Here is a 14,479-nt window from a genome sequence, read left to right as displayed (position 1 = left end):
TCCAGATAGTGTTAAGTACTGTAGTTACTCGAATCCAAGACGAGGTTTTTCTCCCCATTTAGCATCTTGGATCCCAGTACGAGGCAGCAGGGGGCAGGCAGATGCTGTAGCTCCAGCCCCGGCCTTGTATAGTGTGCGTATGTATTCTCTCCCCCCCCCCCCCCCCTTCCCCCCCCTTTCCCCCCACTGCCTCTGCCCCCCCCTTGCAGCCTTGGGTCTCCCCACCTCCCCCGCTGCCTCTTCTCCTGTCGCCCCCCACCCTGATAGCCGCCTATGCCCCCTGCCACTTACCCTTGCTCCAGTTCTGCCTCTAGCAGGTTCCAGCCCAGAGCATGTGTTTGCTCCATCCCCCCATCCAGCCCTGTAGCAGCAGGGTGACAGTTGGGGCCTGAGCTGCTATGTTGCTGATGATGATGCTATGGGGCTGGAGCAAGCAAACGCATGCTACGTGCCCTGAGCTGGAGTGGGGATGGAGTTTGCTGGAATTGAAGCCAGAGTCAGTTCTGGAGCAAGGCTAAGTGGTGGGGCAGAGGGGAGATGAGGGGAAATGGGACTCAAGGCTGTGGGGGAGTGGGAGGAGGCAAGTGGGTAGGGATGGACAGGTAGGCAAGGTGTAGGGGGGCAAGGGGCAGGAATCAAGCCCCATTGCCTGCCCCCCCCACTGCTTCCCTGCACCACCTCCTCCTCTGCCTCTCCTGCACTGCCTGCCCCCCTGCACTGCTTCCCCCACTGCCTGCCCCCACCACTTACCTCCCCACCTCTTGCCCTCTTACTACTCACCCCTCCATCACCTGCCCCACTGCCACTGCTTTCCCCACTGCAGGTGGGGGAGGATAAATTTAAGATGACCCTCCAGTAGTGATCTTCTATACATGTAAAATGATAACAAATTAATTATTTTTCCACGTAGGGAATCAAATTGTTAGGGGATCATCTTAAATTCAGGGTTGTCTTGGATTTGGGTAAATATGGCAGCATATGCTCAGCTACTGTAGAACAGCTCTGCAAAGGTAACATGGGCTGCTCTCATCAGCTCCAGTGCAGTGCAGGTGCTGGGATGGCCAAACACCTGTTTGCCAACTGTACAGCCAGCTCCACCCCTGTCCAGATCAGAGTGGGCATCACCATGCACCTGCTCAGAACAAGCTGCAACTCACAGTAATGCTTTATACGATGCACAAAAAAACACATGCTAAGCGTCCCATGTGACAAGGCCCAGGAGTCTGGATGATGAGTGTGTGCAAGGCAGAAACTTGTCCAATCAAGCTAATGAAAAAGGCAAAATCAGCTCCCAAAACCCAATCTGTGCTGGGATCCAGGAAGCATTTCTGTCCCTCATTAACTAAGACTTCTAAATCACAGTAATTGGCTATACACAATAGCCTAGAATTAGGCAACTGTTCCAGCAGCAGAACAGGTTTTGTTTATCCAGAAGGTGACATTAGAAAGGAAGGTGACACACTGCTCCAAAACAATTTGTCCATCAAGGCTTCAAGCCCCACAGGCAGTTTCACACCAATGAATCACTGCTCAGGGAACTTCTGATGCTTTCATCCTCGGGGAGCTAGTGATACAGCAAAAGCCCTACCAAGTAGTTAATCCATGTGAGGGAGAGAGACAGTCATTTGGATCACTAAAGACCCAGAAACGTCCTCAGTTATTACAAAAAGAAAAATGAAGACAAAGGAAAGAGCACAAACAAATCCATGGTGGCTTTATCACAGGTGATATTTTAGCCTGTGGTCTCCCTTCCTTCCATAAAATAGCCCCTGGGGCCATCCATGGCTGAACACTCACAACTAAACTGAATGCTGTGCGATTCAGACCCTCTGAAAGCCAAAGTTCAGTGAATACCCAGTAGAGTCTCTCTGATAATCCTCTGTCTAGGTGGGCTGTGGGGATCCCATGGGAATCCAGTTCTACTCTATTTTCTGTTACAGGTGGTTAGATCCTAGAGAGATGATGTTGGAGAGAATAGGGGAGATGTGGGAAAAGGGGACCCAAAGCTATGTGGGGGGGTGGGGGGAGAGAGGGAAAGGCAAGTGGGTTGGGGTGGACAGGTGGCAGAAGGTCACCTTTTCTCCAGTCCGCCAAAAAGTGGGTCAGTCTGAGCCAAATGTATGGAAGAATCCAAATTCTATCCTCCCACGTCCCCCCAAATTCTGATTCAAGTTTTCTCCAACAGTAGAAGGACTTTGGTCTCAGCTTAGTCATGGGGGAGACAGAGATCCTCGCTACAAAGTCCCGTAACCAGGGTCCTACTCAACACTTCGACGAACGTGTTGTGGCTACGCCAGTGCAGCATTTCAGTGGCACTTACAGGCTGGCCTGGTATTTCCTTTCAAGCGACTCCTGCTAAGCAAAAAGGCTTGATTATTTGTGATAGTCACAACAGAGAGATGTCAAGAAGCTGCTGCCTCCAACTGTATAGTAAATACTACGTTTTAAGTTACAGCAGTTCACTGGTCTATGCAGAAGAGGAGTGGGAGGTTGCATTGGTCAAATACAAAGTGCTCATGTCTGGAGAGTGAAACTCCACAGAAGCAAACCCAGCGGTGTTAAGGTTCCTGGGACCATGCAGCAGAAACTGTGCTGGGAACACTGCCATATGGGCAAGCAGGCAAGAGACGGCCCAGATACAGGCTGTTAGAACCGTAATGCAATGCTGCAAGATCACCACCGCCCTTCTTTTCTCATCACGCAGGAAATGAATCACAAGTGTAGAAAATTACCACTGAGAAGACTGTCAGTTCTAATCTTGATTTATTCAATGATTTCAGTGAAGAGCCTGGGCCTAAGATGCTGATTAAAAATTAGAAATACTACTTCTGTCTGAACAGGTAACCTCTGAGTAGAAGGTAAATTAAAACTAACACGTTCTGGAAGGGAATCTTCTGAGAACTCTCTCCAACAATATGAAAGGACACTACCTAGCACCCCCTCCCCAAAAAAACACAACCAACCAATGGATTAACTAGAGCTCAGCTTCCTACCTCTGTAAAACTGGTGCAAAGTGGATGCCCAACAGACAGAGGGAGGAAGGTTGAGTTTCACCTAGGAACACAGGATTGGACTGAACACTAACCAGAGTCTTGTACCTGTAAAATACTTGATTGAGTACCTGTAGAAATTAACCCTGGAGGGTAAAATCTTGTTGACTGCAGCTGGGTTTTTTTCCTCTGCAGAGACATCTCATCTGCTTACAAACCCATCGAAACTTTGTGAATCTAAAACACAACAGGCCTGTCTGAGAGGCACAGAAGCTGTGCCCCAATGCTCCAGAACCAACCCAGGGCCTTGCATAGCACTGCCATGGTCCTCTAGGACTTCTTCCTTTTGACTCTGGCAGGCCACAATTTTGCCACTTTCAAGCAGCAGAACAGAACTGAAGTTATACTGATAGGCTATGTTTGAGAATAAGGTCCCCAGAGCTATCACTCTACAGGAACTGCAACTTTATGCCATCTTTCATTCTCTATCTAGCCCATTCAGAGTCTTATACTGCCTCATCACCATAGTATCTATGCACCTTCTCAGCCTGCAGTAGGCAATGCAACAGTTCTCTCCCACATGCTCATTTTCTGCAGCTGTGTGGGGCAGAGCATTTGATTTTGGTAGGCTTGGTTTGGGATGCATTTGGTTTTGATGTGGACACACTTCTTTTTATTTATAATGGAGTGTACAGTTTGGAGAAGTGCACTGACAACTAGTGCAGAAGGTGGTGAGATGTGGATTACTCCTTTGTTCTCATTCTCTCTCATTCCAGACCTTTTGAAGGAGCTTGGGATGTTCTAGAGCAGGGCTGTCCAACTGGTGGCCTACACGTCCAACAGAGGTATGCAGCCCCTGATGGGTTAACTTGGGGCCCCAGGGCTCCCAGTCTTGGTACCACTCCCTGCCTCCATCCCACCTCCTTCCCCTAGCTTCTACTTCCTGCCCCTGCCCCTTGGGGTGGGCCAGTACTCCCTCCTTGTGCCAGGAGACTCCTCAGCTGCTGATCCAGGCAGTAGTGTACTCCAGCGTCTTAGAGTATTCATTTTGGGTCTCTCCAAATTCCACCCCTCGAGTATCAGACCTCTGCCCAGAAAGCCTACAGCTCAGGGTTTGGGGAGGGGACCCCAGCCACTCAGCAGTTAGAGAGGTATTTCTAAAGGTTTCAAATGCTTTTCAGAGCTTCTGGCTTGAAATAAAGAAATAAAGAGATGCACTAGAATAAGCGGGTAGGATATTGATCCTAGTATAAAAGATCAAGATAATGCTTTTTGAAGAATGATTAAAAAAAAAAAAAAAAAGCTTACACATTGCCCTGCAACAAACCTGGACCCTAACCCTACCCACCCTATCAATTCTACAGGAAAATAAAGCCATATCTAGCATGCAAATGCATTTGTGCTGGGCAGCAGCACTCTCAAACCCACCCTTGTGCAGGCTAATTGGCATGCAGGTGGGCTAATTAGCACAGCACTCAACAGGACTAACTAGCCCACCCACAGTGCTGCACCAATACTGCTACACTACTTCCAGTTCTGGAGGGAGCCTGTTCAGAGCAGCGCGGCATGGTGGAGAGTGTTACTGCCGTGCACAATAAGGTTGCACGACAGGCAAGGCTTACCTGGGGCCACACTGCCCGGCCTTCTATAAATGGAACGTGACCCTAGACAGCCTAGTCAAAGCTGGAGCTGGAAGCAGCCCCCCCGCCCCCCTTTTAAATTTTTTAAAGTCTAGGCAGGACATTTTTTCATATAATTTTTTTTATCTGGATAACCTCCTTCTAAATCCAGCCTAATTCCTTCACTTCAATGATCTCTTATTAAATATTCAAAAACCCCTCCAGGAAGCCCCAAAGTACCCTGTGGTTTTGGTCATATGACAACCTCCTGAAATGCTTGGTTCTGATAGAACAAGCTGTCCCATGTGTGCCTCTGACTGTGCTTAGGAGCACTCTAATAAACACCAGTAGGAGCCTTATTTTGCTATGTGTGCTTAAGTATTGTGCAAAAATTCACCACAGTGGAGAAGCGAAGAGCAAATGAAGATAGCTCTTTTCTGAAAAACACTTGTAAGAAAAGGAATCTGCATATTTTCCAGACAGCAGCAGAAATACTGCCTCACTGCTTAGCCTGACTCCAGGGTATTTTCTTGCTGATGACATGACCCGGACCTATTATCTGCTCATCTCATTCAGAAGAATGGATCAACAGTCCTTGTCATGTCCTTCTAGTGATCATGAACACTACAACAGTGTAGCTCGAAGCTTGTGCACTGGAATGATGCATGTGAACATATTATCAAAAACACTAGGGATGAACGGCTATTACAGACACCAGCTCAGCCTTCGCACCTTGAGGCAGAGCTTAAGTAGACATTTGAAAATAAACACCTGAGTAGACACGAAACCCTACATGAAACAGTCCTAAGTAAAGCCACATCCCTTACACCAGGGATGCTAACCTCCGGCCTACCAGCCAAATGGGGCCTACGGAGCCATGGGTACCCAGCTTGCAGGGCTCCTCACAGATGGGAAAATGTGTTGGTGAGGGAGCGCTAACAATACATATGGCCATCCTCCTCCACTGCCAACTTCCCCAAACCCAAGTCCTACATAGCAGGATGGGCCTGGCCCATGCCCCTTCCCCCACAGCCCCCATGGGGCTGGATCAAGTCCCCTCCCCCTGGGGGTCCACACTGGGGCTGGGAGACACCTTTCCATGCCCCCCACCCCCGCAGGGGCCAGGTTGGAGCTGGGCAGCCCCTTCTTCCCCTCCATGTGGCCAGATGGGGCTCTGCTGTGACGGCCCCATGCTGAATCAGGACCACCAGCTGTGTCTGGTTTGTGGCCCGCTTGGGCACTGCCCATTTGGCTCGCCAGCCAAAAAGGATGAGAATGACTGCTTTACACCCAACTTCCCCACAGGCTGCTCTAGACAGAACACCGAAACTATGCTTTGAGTGGTAAAACCTGAGGCTGGTGGGCAAGATCGTTTCACCCTGACCGATAGAATGGCACAAAACCAAAAGGAAAATGGAGCCTTACTACTTTATTGAACTTTGAAGGCTTTGACAGCCTGGGTGGAGTAGGCTGATGGGAGTCTCAGGCCTTTTGCATGTCACCAAGCCCACTGCAGAAAACTGAAACCCCCACTGCTCCCACGGATGGGGTCACCATGGTTGAAGACTGAGACAAAGAAGTAAGACTGGAAGGGAATGAATTTGTACTACTACTGTCCAAACTATGATGCCTGAGTATACTACACACTCCCTCCATCCACCCAGCTTTTGATCCACCCTTACAAACCGGAGCTAAAGTTGCTCAGGGACCCTTTTTTAAAAAAGAAAACAAAATGAAAACAACAGGAGCTGCTATTTGCCCAGAGAGACATCTGCACAATGCAGTCAGCTGGAGGGGGAATGGAGAATGACAAAGGAGATGCTTTCTACCTTGTCCTTGAGGAATCCATGTCCAGTACTAATTTTGCTAAATGCTTCCTCTGTTTTTGGATATTCGGGATTTCCACCTGTAGTGACAAAAGAGAAGATGAATCGAAGAACCAGAACAACAGGAGATAGACCCCACAGTAAGGTATTCTGACTGCCTGTCCTTTCCTAGCACCCTGTGATTCAGGCCTGGGTCAGGCAAATGCTGGGAAGACGTACAAGCAAAACACTGCTGCAAAATCCACTCACTGAAACACAAATACTAAACCACAGCCCCCACCCAAATACATAGGGAACATCTGTCAGCCCCCAGGGCAAAACAAATGACACCTCCTCAGTGCAAGGTATACAGAGCTTGGAGAAATGCAGGTCCAGGAGATTGCCCTATACAGCTTTTTCCTCATCGGGAAATCCCGCCATCTAAAAAAAAAAAGCATGGGAAAAAAACCCAGGTGGTGCACATGGCAGCAGCATGCACCTCCTGAAACCGGAGCCTGGCTGGCCAGAACCACACACTGGCTACCGGCCAGGATCTGCACACCTGATTGTCACCACTGCAGCCCTGGGAGGCCCCCAGGTAAGGCTGCTGTCACTATTTCAGCTGTCCTCTCTATCGTGTGGTAAGTGGAAGGTAAGAGAGCTAGTTAGCCATATTAGACTAAAGTCAGGGCAGAAGGTGGGGTAGATTTGCACCTTTACAGGCTAACTAAATCAGAAATGTATAGCATGAGCTTTTGTAAGCGTAGGGCTTACTTCATCAGAGGCTATTGAAGGGACTGCAGGAAGCAGAGCTGCTAAACAGAAAGCCATGATTAGAATACAAAGGTTAGGGATGGGAGAGGGGAAAAGAGGGCACTGCTGAGGGAGGCAAGCTGGGTAGGAGAGAGAAAAACAAAGCAGTTAACCCACTGAGAAAGTGGAAGCTAAACCATAATAATATCTTACCTCTAATTCAGAGGCAAATCACTGTAGTTTAACTTTACTTATGGTGTAAACCACTCACTGTGGTTTAACTTTACTTATTGTTTCACGTGTCCACTACAGGAATGGACACATGAAACAATTACAGAAGATTTGCTGATGCATTCTTATGAGTAGTTATTCCCCTTGTCACAAACCCTTCTGTCAGGGAGCTCCCCATCTCTCCTCATCATTCTCTGGATGGAAAAATGGCTCTCAAGGATCAAACTAAGGTAAGCCCTGGGACAACTTGCCCCTGCAAGCCTTAGTGTCAGGAGTCTCCCCCGTGGGTGCCATAAAATGAGAGGTCTACCCTTCTGAAGAAGAGGTAAGCCTGAGTTATCAATTGCCCTAAAATCATACTTTACCATAGGCAATCAAAACACAAATTCTCATCGTCTATCTTGTCTGATTACAATACAGTACTTCAGGGTATCCTGGCAACTCCTGGCAGTTTTTAGAGACCAGCCTGACTCCTGAATCTGCCAGCACTGCCAGCTGTGGACCAAGATGTAGGAATTTCCAAAGATCACCACTTCCCAACAGACACCTCCTACATGTCATCTAGCCAGCACCCCCACTCTCTCAACTTTACTGTACTATGTATTCTTTAGGGACTCTCAGAATCTGGAACTTCTCCCTGGAGGCACTTGCATACAGTTAATATTGCATACGGCTAATATTTCTTCCAGAAGGGTAACTGGGGGGTGGAGGGGAGGCACCAATTCTGAGCAACAACTTAGAGGGGATACCCGAACGGCATTCCCAAAAGACTTTGTCTTGGGAGGTTCAGCCCTGCACACAGTAGCAAATCTGGGGGGGGGGCCGCAGAGGAGCAAACAGGGCACCGGGGTGGACCCTGGGGAGCCTGCTCCACAGGGTTGCTGCAGAAAGAGTGCAAAGAGCCTGATCCTATGCTGAGACAGCAGGAGCTGCAGCAGTAGCAGCTGCTGCCAGAGTATGGAGACCCAAGGCAGGTAAAACTCTGCTCCCCACTCCCCTCCAGTCTTCAGTAGTCGGCATAATCCCCCAACCCCTCTCTACCAAGGAGAGAGCTGGTTATGCCTTTGATTTCTCCTTCCAAGTGGCTCGATACCCATACTATTTTGGGTGCCCATCCCAGCAATTTTGATGCCTCTGTTTCAATAGTCCTTCTTTCCAGGTGTCTGGGATCTGGGTTTCTCTGATAAATAGATCTTTCCCCTTGAAATGCAATTGGCCACTAACACGAAGCTTTGTTGCCCCTCTGTCCATTCAGTATGTATGCCATAGCTCTTCAGACAGACAAACAGCCATTAGCTAGAGAGGAGCATTTCTGTCATGTGACCTAGCTACAATCTTTCTATTACACTATGTCGAAAAATCACAAAGGTTGCTTTATACAGAATAGCATGATCCATACAGTGCTAAAAGCAATGAAAATGAACATAGCGTATCATTAGCTCTTGAAAGAGATCCAACACAAGGGTAGTTAAATCAAACTTGGGACAAGTACTTATGGACGATACACTCTGAATCCCCAAATAATTCCTGCTTTTAAGATGGGCTTGTGAGAGCCCTGTGCACACATTTTAAAGAAGTTTCATTCTTCATCTATCCACATCTACAAATTGCCTCCTTAATTAGCAAGTGTATGGGTACAAAAGCCTTGAAGTAGACTAGTAGGGCTCAACTGGGGTGCTGTGGACTGGTGCCACTACTGCTGCCACAACCGGGTAAAACGGCCCCTCAAGCCTTGCATAGATCTTGATGGTCCAGCTCTGCACAGGCCTCCCGGACACAGAGGTGCACTGGATAGTTCTACATCAGGGTGGGCAAAATGTGGCCCGGGGGCCAGATGAGGCCCACCAGGCCATTCTATGCGGCCCATGGAGCCCCTAAAAAATTTAGAAAATTAATATTAATCTGCCCTGGGCTGCCTATCATGTGGCCCTTGATGACTTGCCAAAACTCAGTAAGCACCCCTTGGCTCAGAATAATTGCCTGCCCCTGTTCTACATGGTGGTGGAAGCTGCAGTGCAGTTGCTGGAAAACCCACAGTAAACACACAGGTTGCCACACTGCCAGCAGGTGGAAATACCCTGCAAACTTCTGTTTCCAGGAGCACTGTGCAGAGCCAGACCGGAAAGGGCTTTGGCAGGAGAGGGAGCTCCTTCTAGCTGCTTCACAGCCAGGTTCCACACTCCCCATGCGGCTCTTTCCCCTGGCTGCAGAGATGGTGGCTGCACCCTCACTGAGAAGCACTAAGATAAGTACAACAGTGGTTCTCAACCAGGATGATGCTAAATTCAGAAAAGTGATGGAGGGTTACCCTGAATGGCTGAGAACTACTGAAGAAGAAAATTATTCCTGAAAATAATTCCTTTGGCCTGCACAGATTTTCCTCTTTGGGGAACTGGTTTAAAACCACCTGGCAAAAACCTCTCTTTCTGGTATAAACTGCAGCTCCCTGAAAGAGGTTTGCCGATATAGTACTGATGACACAGCTGTGTGTAAACAAGCCCTCTGGTTTTTTTCTCTTCATTAAAAGACCTAGACTTTGGAACTAAAGCCAAACACAGGATCCAGCCCTTCTCTCCGATCATTTTTACACTTGGGTAATGCAAAATATTCTAACTGTCTCTCTTTTATTTATGCTGGTGGAGAGGAGATCACACTTTGAGCTCAATGAGGTTTGCAAGACTGGAAAATGAAAAAAAAAATTCTGTGAAATTAAAAATGTGAGACTGAAAAAAACACACTTTGGATCCTGAAAATGCATTCGTACGTATGTAAACAACTTCCCCACAGCTTTGAATCAAATCTCAGCACCCACCTTCATCGTCCCAAGAAACACATGGCAAAAATGATTAGAAATAAAATTAAAACAATCACAATAGTGTCACTGCCCAAGCTAACTGACGCATAATGCAAATAAACACCACAAATTCAATTTGATTCTTTAATGTCACTGGTATTGTGTGTCCCCTTTAAGCATCACAGATTATCATCATTATGCATACTTTATATTCATATTCCTCTTATAAATATGTAATAAATGGTTAATAAGCAATAGATATTTTAATGAATTATTGCTGGTTATTGAAAAATCCAGCAGAACAGCAAGTTGCTTGCAGGACTCTAGCAATATCTTCTACTGATGTGTTTATAACCATCTGCAACAAGTGCTTTGGTTAAGGCAGTTGTTCATTCTCTATTAACTCTTCATGAACTATTTACAAATGGGACCTTAATATATAGTGTGACTACTTAATAATTATTCATAGAGTACTTGAAAGCACAATGGGATAAACATAAAGGCTGGTGAACAGCAGGGGGAAAACAGCCTGGGAGAAACACATATGCACAATGACAGGTATTTATTATTTATTATAGTAGGAAGTGTCAAAATCTCATCTCCCATCTTCAAGTCTGAACACTGGGCACCCACCCACTTGTGAGCACATAACCTGGGGGATACATGGAGACTCTCAACACCTGGTCACAGGAATCTAAACATGGGCTGTGATGTCCCGAGGGCCTGTTTCCAGTGGTGTAGGAGGGTTGGATCATAAATTCTATGTTGACAACTCTCTGGTGAAAGTTTGGAGGTTGATCTGAAAGGAACTGTTTGTCTGCATGCAACTCACAACCCCAGGTGTCACTGGCAGTAACTTCATCATGGCAAGTAGGTCTAACTGACCTCATTTTTTAATAGAGAAACCAAAGGCCAACTGGCCTAGAAAAGATCTCTCCTTCTGCACTTAGGGAGGGTGTGTCAAGTGGTGGGCAGTGCTGAGTGTGTGCACCTCTGTGAATAAAGGAATAGTCCCACGAGCATAAGCTTAGACAGGGCCTGGGCCTGCAAATTCACACTCTCATTTGTAAGAATATAGAAAAATCAGGCTTAAAGCAGGGCTTTGGTCACCAGCACTACCCATACCCCCTTTTCCAGCAATACATCCACTGAACTATCTGCAGGCCTCAGATTCTGCAAATTCAATAGAGGAAGGGACAGTGCAAGCCCTTCCCAGCTTTGTCTTCAGTCAGACATTCTCCGTGATCCTGGATAGAGCTATTTCAAGCTCTAGAGGAGCATCTGGTGCAGACAATGGGGAAGAGGAATTCTGAGGCTGAGCACGCAACTTACGGTTCATGCATGCTACCTCCCAATCACTTTTTAAAGGAATTCCCATGTTTCTCTCACACTTTTGACTTTCCCCCAACCAAGCCTTAAAAAGAACCCAACACAGAAGTGGCCTTTGGCTGAAAGTGAGCCAGTACATCCTACAGAGCTCATCAAAATTGCTCCCCCACATTGACCAGCGCAATCTCTTAGGTGCCGCATGCTAGCCCCCAGCTTCCCTCCCAGTGCCCAGATCCCTCTTACCTCTGCTAGTACAAACAGAGGCTCAATCACATCCCTTTCTACTTGCAGCTCAAAATTGATAAGCTCTTGGGCTAATTTATCCTCAGCCTCTCCACATAATTTGAGCATCTTCCTGCAAAAGAAGAAAAACATGTAATGCACTGCACAGAAGCTCAGCAGCAAAGACAACAATGACCCTTCTGCTCACAAAGCCCAGGCCACTAGGCTGGGATTCAATGCAAGTATGTTCAGAAAGCATTGGCTACACAAACACATTCTTACTTGAAAAGGAAGGCTGCAGGGGGAGAAGGCAGGGCGAAAACAAGATCTTATGATCAAGTGTGTGGTCTCAGAAAGTGTGTGCTGCACACAGGTAAGGGCTGGGTATGAAGGGCAACAATACCCACTGCAGGCACAACTCACATTCTTCTGTGGAGATACCCAAGGGTCATCCTGAGGGCACCTCTCCTTTAGGGCTCCCTGCAGCTGGTGAGGGCTAGTAGTAGTGGAGGACAAGCTATAATATAGGGTTTGGGGAACTAGAAGGCAGCAACTCCATCCACTCTATGTCTTCTCCAGGTGCATTGTACTGAGAGACAAGGGCATGGCATGATGTGTCTGTTGGCAGGTGGAATGGCTGGGCTCTACACCCTCACACAGGATAGAAAGGATGCTGTTGAGAGGGACAGCAGGAAGGTATTGGCCAAGCAGGTTTCTGGTTGCTGATCTCCCAAATGCAGGGAATCATAGCTTAGGACAGTGGTGGCCAACCTGTGGCACATGTGCCACAAGTGGCCTGGGCAGCCACTGTGTGGCACATGGCAGATCAGGGTGGGGACAGGTAGTACAGTGGAACGTAGGGCAGGAAGCAGAAAGCAGAGCAGCACAGTGATGGGAGGAGAAAGCAGAGCAGCAGATCAAACAGGGGGAGAGGACTGGAGTGGCACTCGGGGAAGATGCAGAATTAATTTGTGATTTGCCTACCAAAAAGGGTGGCCCCTGCTGGCTTTGGCCATGGGCTGTGCCCATTTGCCCCACCCCACATCAATAGGGGGATGGCCTCCTAAGACCACTTTGCGGAAGGAGCAAGCTGTGACCAGAGGAGTATGCTGACACAGCCTGTGGGAATGCTATTCCCCACTGAGCCCCAAACCACCCTAAGGCAGATAGAAGAAACAAGGGCAACCTGGAATAAGAGCCTAGGTAGTCATTTTGCCTTGCTGGTATTTCATATCTACAAGGAACAGCAATGGCACAAGGTGCATGGCAGAGGAGAGTCAGGCCTCCTAGGCCTCTGGAGAGATGAGCCTCCTTAGTGTAGCTTACCCAAGCAGGGAGTCGTCCCCTAGAATGGCAGAGCCCTCCATTAAGCACTGGGCCAGTGTCGTCAAAGGTAACTTTTTCTGCAAAGGAAGCACACAGCACACAGATGATTGGCAAAATTCATGCCAGAGGGTAGGAAGAGGACTCTGACATGGCATATGCAGAGCAATCCTGGCTACGGGCCTAGACAAGATGGTACAAACAGCTCTTCAAAGATAGTTGCACACAAAAGGTGCAATTACCTCTATATGACAGGGAAACAAATAACTACCTATTAAGCAGATAACTTGTGATACGATACAGGCAAATGTCATTGACACAGGTGTAGTTTTATCCTTGATTCTATCAGGGTTAATTCTACTCTGGTTTTGGCGAAGTTGTAGGGGTTTATGCTATGTCTTCTTTTTTACACCAATGTAAGAGTTGATTATGTTGTTGTAAACCTGTCATCTGTCCAGACCTGAGCTAGCTGGCATACTAGCTAATTAGTTCAAACAGGCAACTGTTCATAGCTTACAGGGTAGATAACTCAGGACAGATAGCAAAAAAGGTTAAATAAACCAAAGCCCGAGGCCAACCCCCCCAAGCTCTGGGAAGCAGCCAGATCTAAGGTTCTCAGCTCAAGCTGACTGCCATTAAACACCACATATGGGAGTATGAATGCTGCATAGAGGTTTTATTTAGCACCTGAATCTAAATTACAACCCCAATCTCTGTAGGGAGTGTGGGTGGGAACAGCCATGCTACCCACTGGGCAGAGGTAAACCCATGTAAGGAGAAAAGATCTCGGTGGGCACAGGATTCCCAGTCCTCCTCCCTGACCAATACAGGTATAAATTAAGCAATTTGGTAGGGAGCAGGAAAGTTAGAACAGGCCAGCCCCTATACATTTTGGCAGCAGAAGATCTACTCATGGCATTTCGCTTCTGCTTCATTCTGCATTATTCCTTCCACCCCACTGGGCTTATAGCCATAATGCTGACAAAAAGAAAGAAAAGGTGGATTCAATCCGAAATCATGCTCTATAGCGCAGCACACCTCTCACAGTTTTATTTATGTGCACATTTGTCCTGCTCCCAACAGACTAGTGCACACACACACAGAACTACATGCAATTAGGAAAAAAGAAAAACAACATTTCAATTTTCTGCAGACTCCCCGTGATGCAAAAGACAGCTCACTTGGGCTAAGGAAAAAAAAGCCCCAATCCAGACACATCTTGTGTTTAACATTTGGCTGCTTGCAGCTGGAAGTCTTAAACGAGCCCCTTACCGAGCGCTTGTCGGCATCCACCCCTTGCTGGCCCTGCAGACATGCTGTCAGCTTCTTGTGAGTGCTGTGGGAAACCTGCTTCACCAGCTCCAAACGCTTTTCCACCTGCAGATGGAAACAATTGGCACCATATCAAAAGCA

General features: G+C 47.6%; 1 protein-coding gene across 7 annotated transcripts in view; it reads right to left on the bottom strand.

Annotated features, from left to right (window-relative positions):
* The window catches only part of ARHGAP44 (Rho GTPase activating protein 44), a 76,071-nt gene that overhangs the window by 55,027 nt on the left and 6,565 nt on the right, over positions 1–14,479 (bottom strand). For 5 of the 7 annotated variants that reach the window (XM_025211661.1, XM_025211662.1, XM_025211665.1 and 2 more), the window contains exons 1-4: positions 14,339–14,437; positions 13,070–13,146; positions 11,765–11,876; positions 6,439–6,515 (exon numbers count right to left, since the gene is read on the bottom strand). In XM_025211661.1, the coding sequence (XP_025067446.1) occupies positions 6,439–6,515; positions 11,765–11,876; positions 13,070–13,110 (230 nt within the window). In that variant the 5' untranslated portion in view covers positions 13,111–13,146; positions 14,339–14,437. Of the gene's footprint in view, positions 1–6,438; positions 6,516–11,764; positions 11,877–13,069; positions 13,147–14,338; positions 14,444–14,479 lie in introns of those variants that run through there. The other 2 variants (XM_025211664.1, XM_025211660.1) reach the window with 2 other exon arrangements.

The sequence above is a fragment of the Alligator sinensis genome, unplaced genomic scaffold, assembly GCF_000455745.1.
Source record: "Alligator sinensis unplaced genomic scaffold, ASM45574v1 scaffold584_1, whole genome shotgun sequence".
NCBI classification, from domain to species: Eukaryota; Metazoa; Chordata; order Crocodylia; family Alligatoridae; genus Alligator; species Alligator sinensis.
The sequence above is the reverse complement of the archived record's forward strand: the minus strand, read 5'-3'. Positions and strand labels throughout refer to the sequence as shown.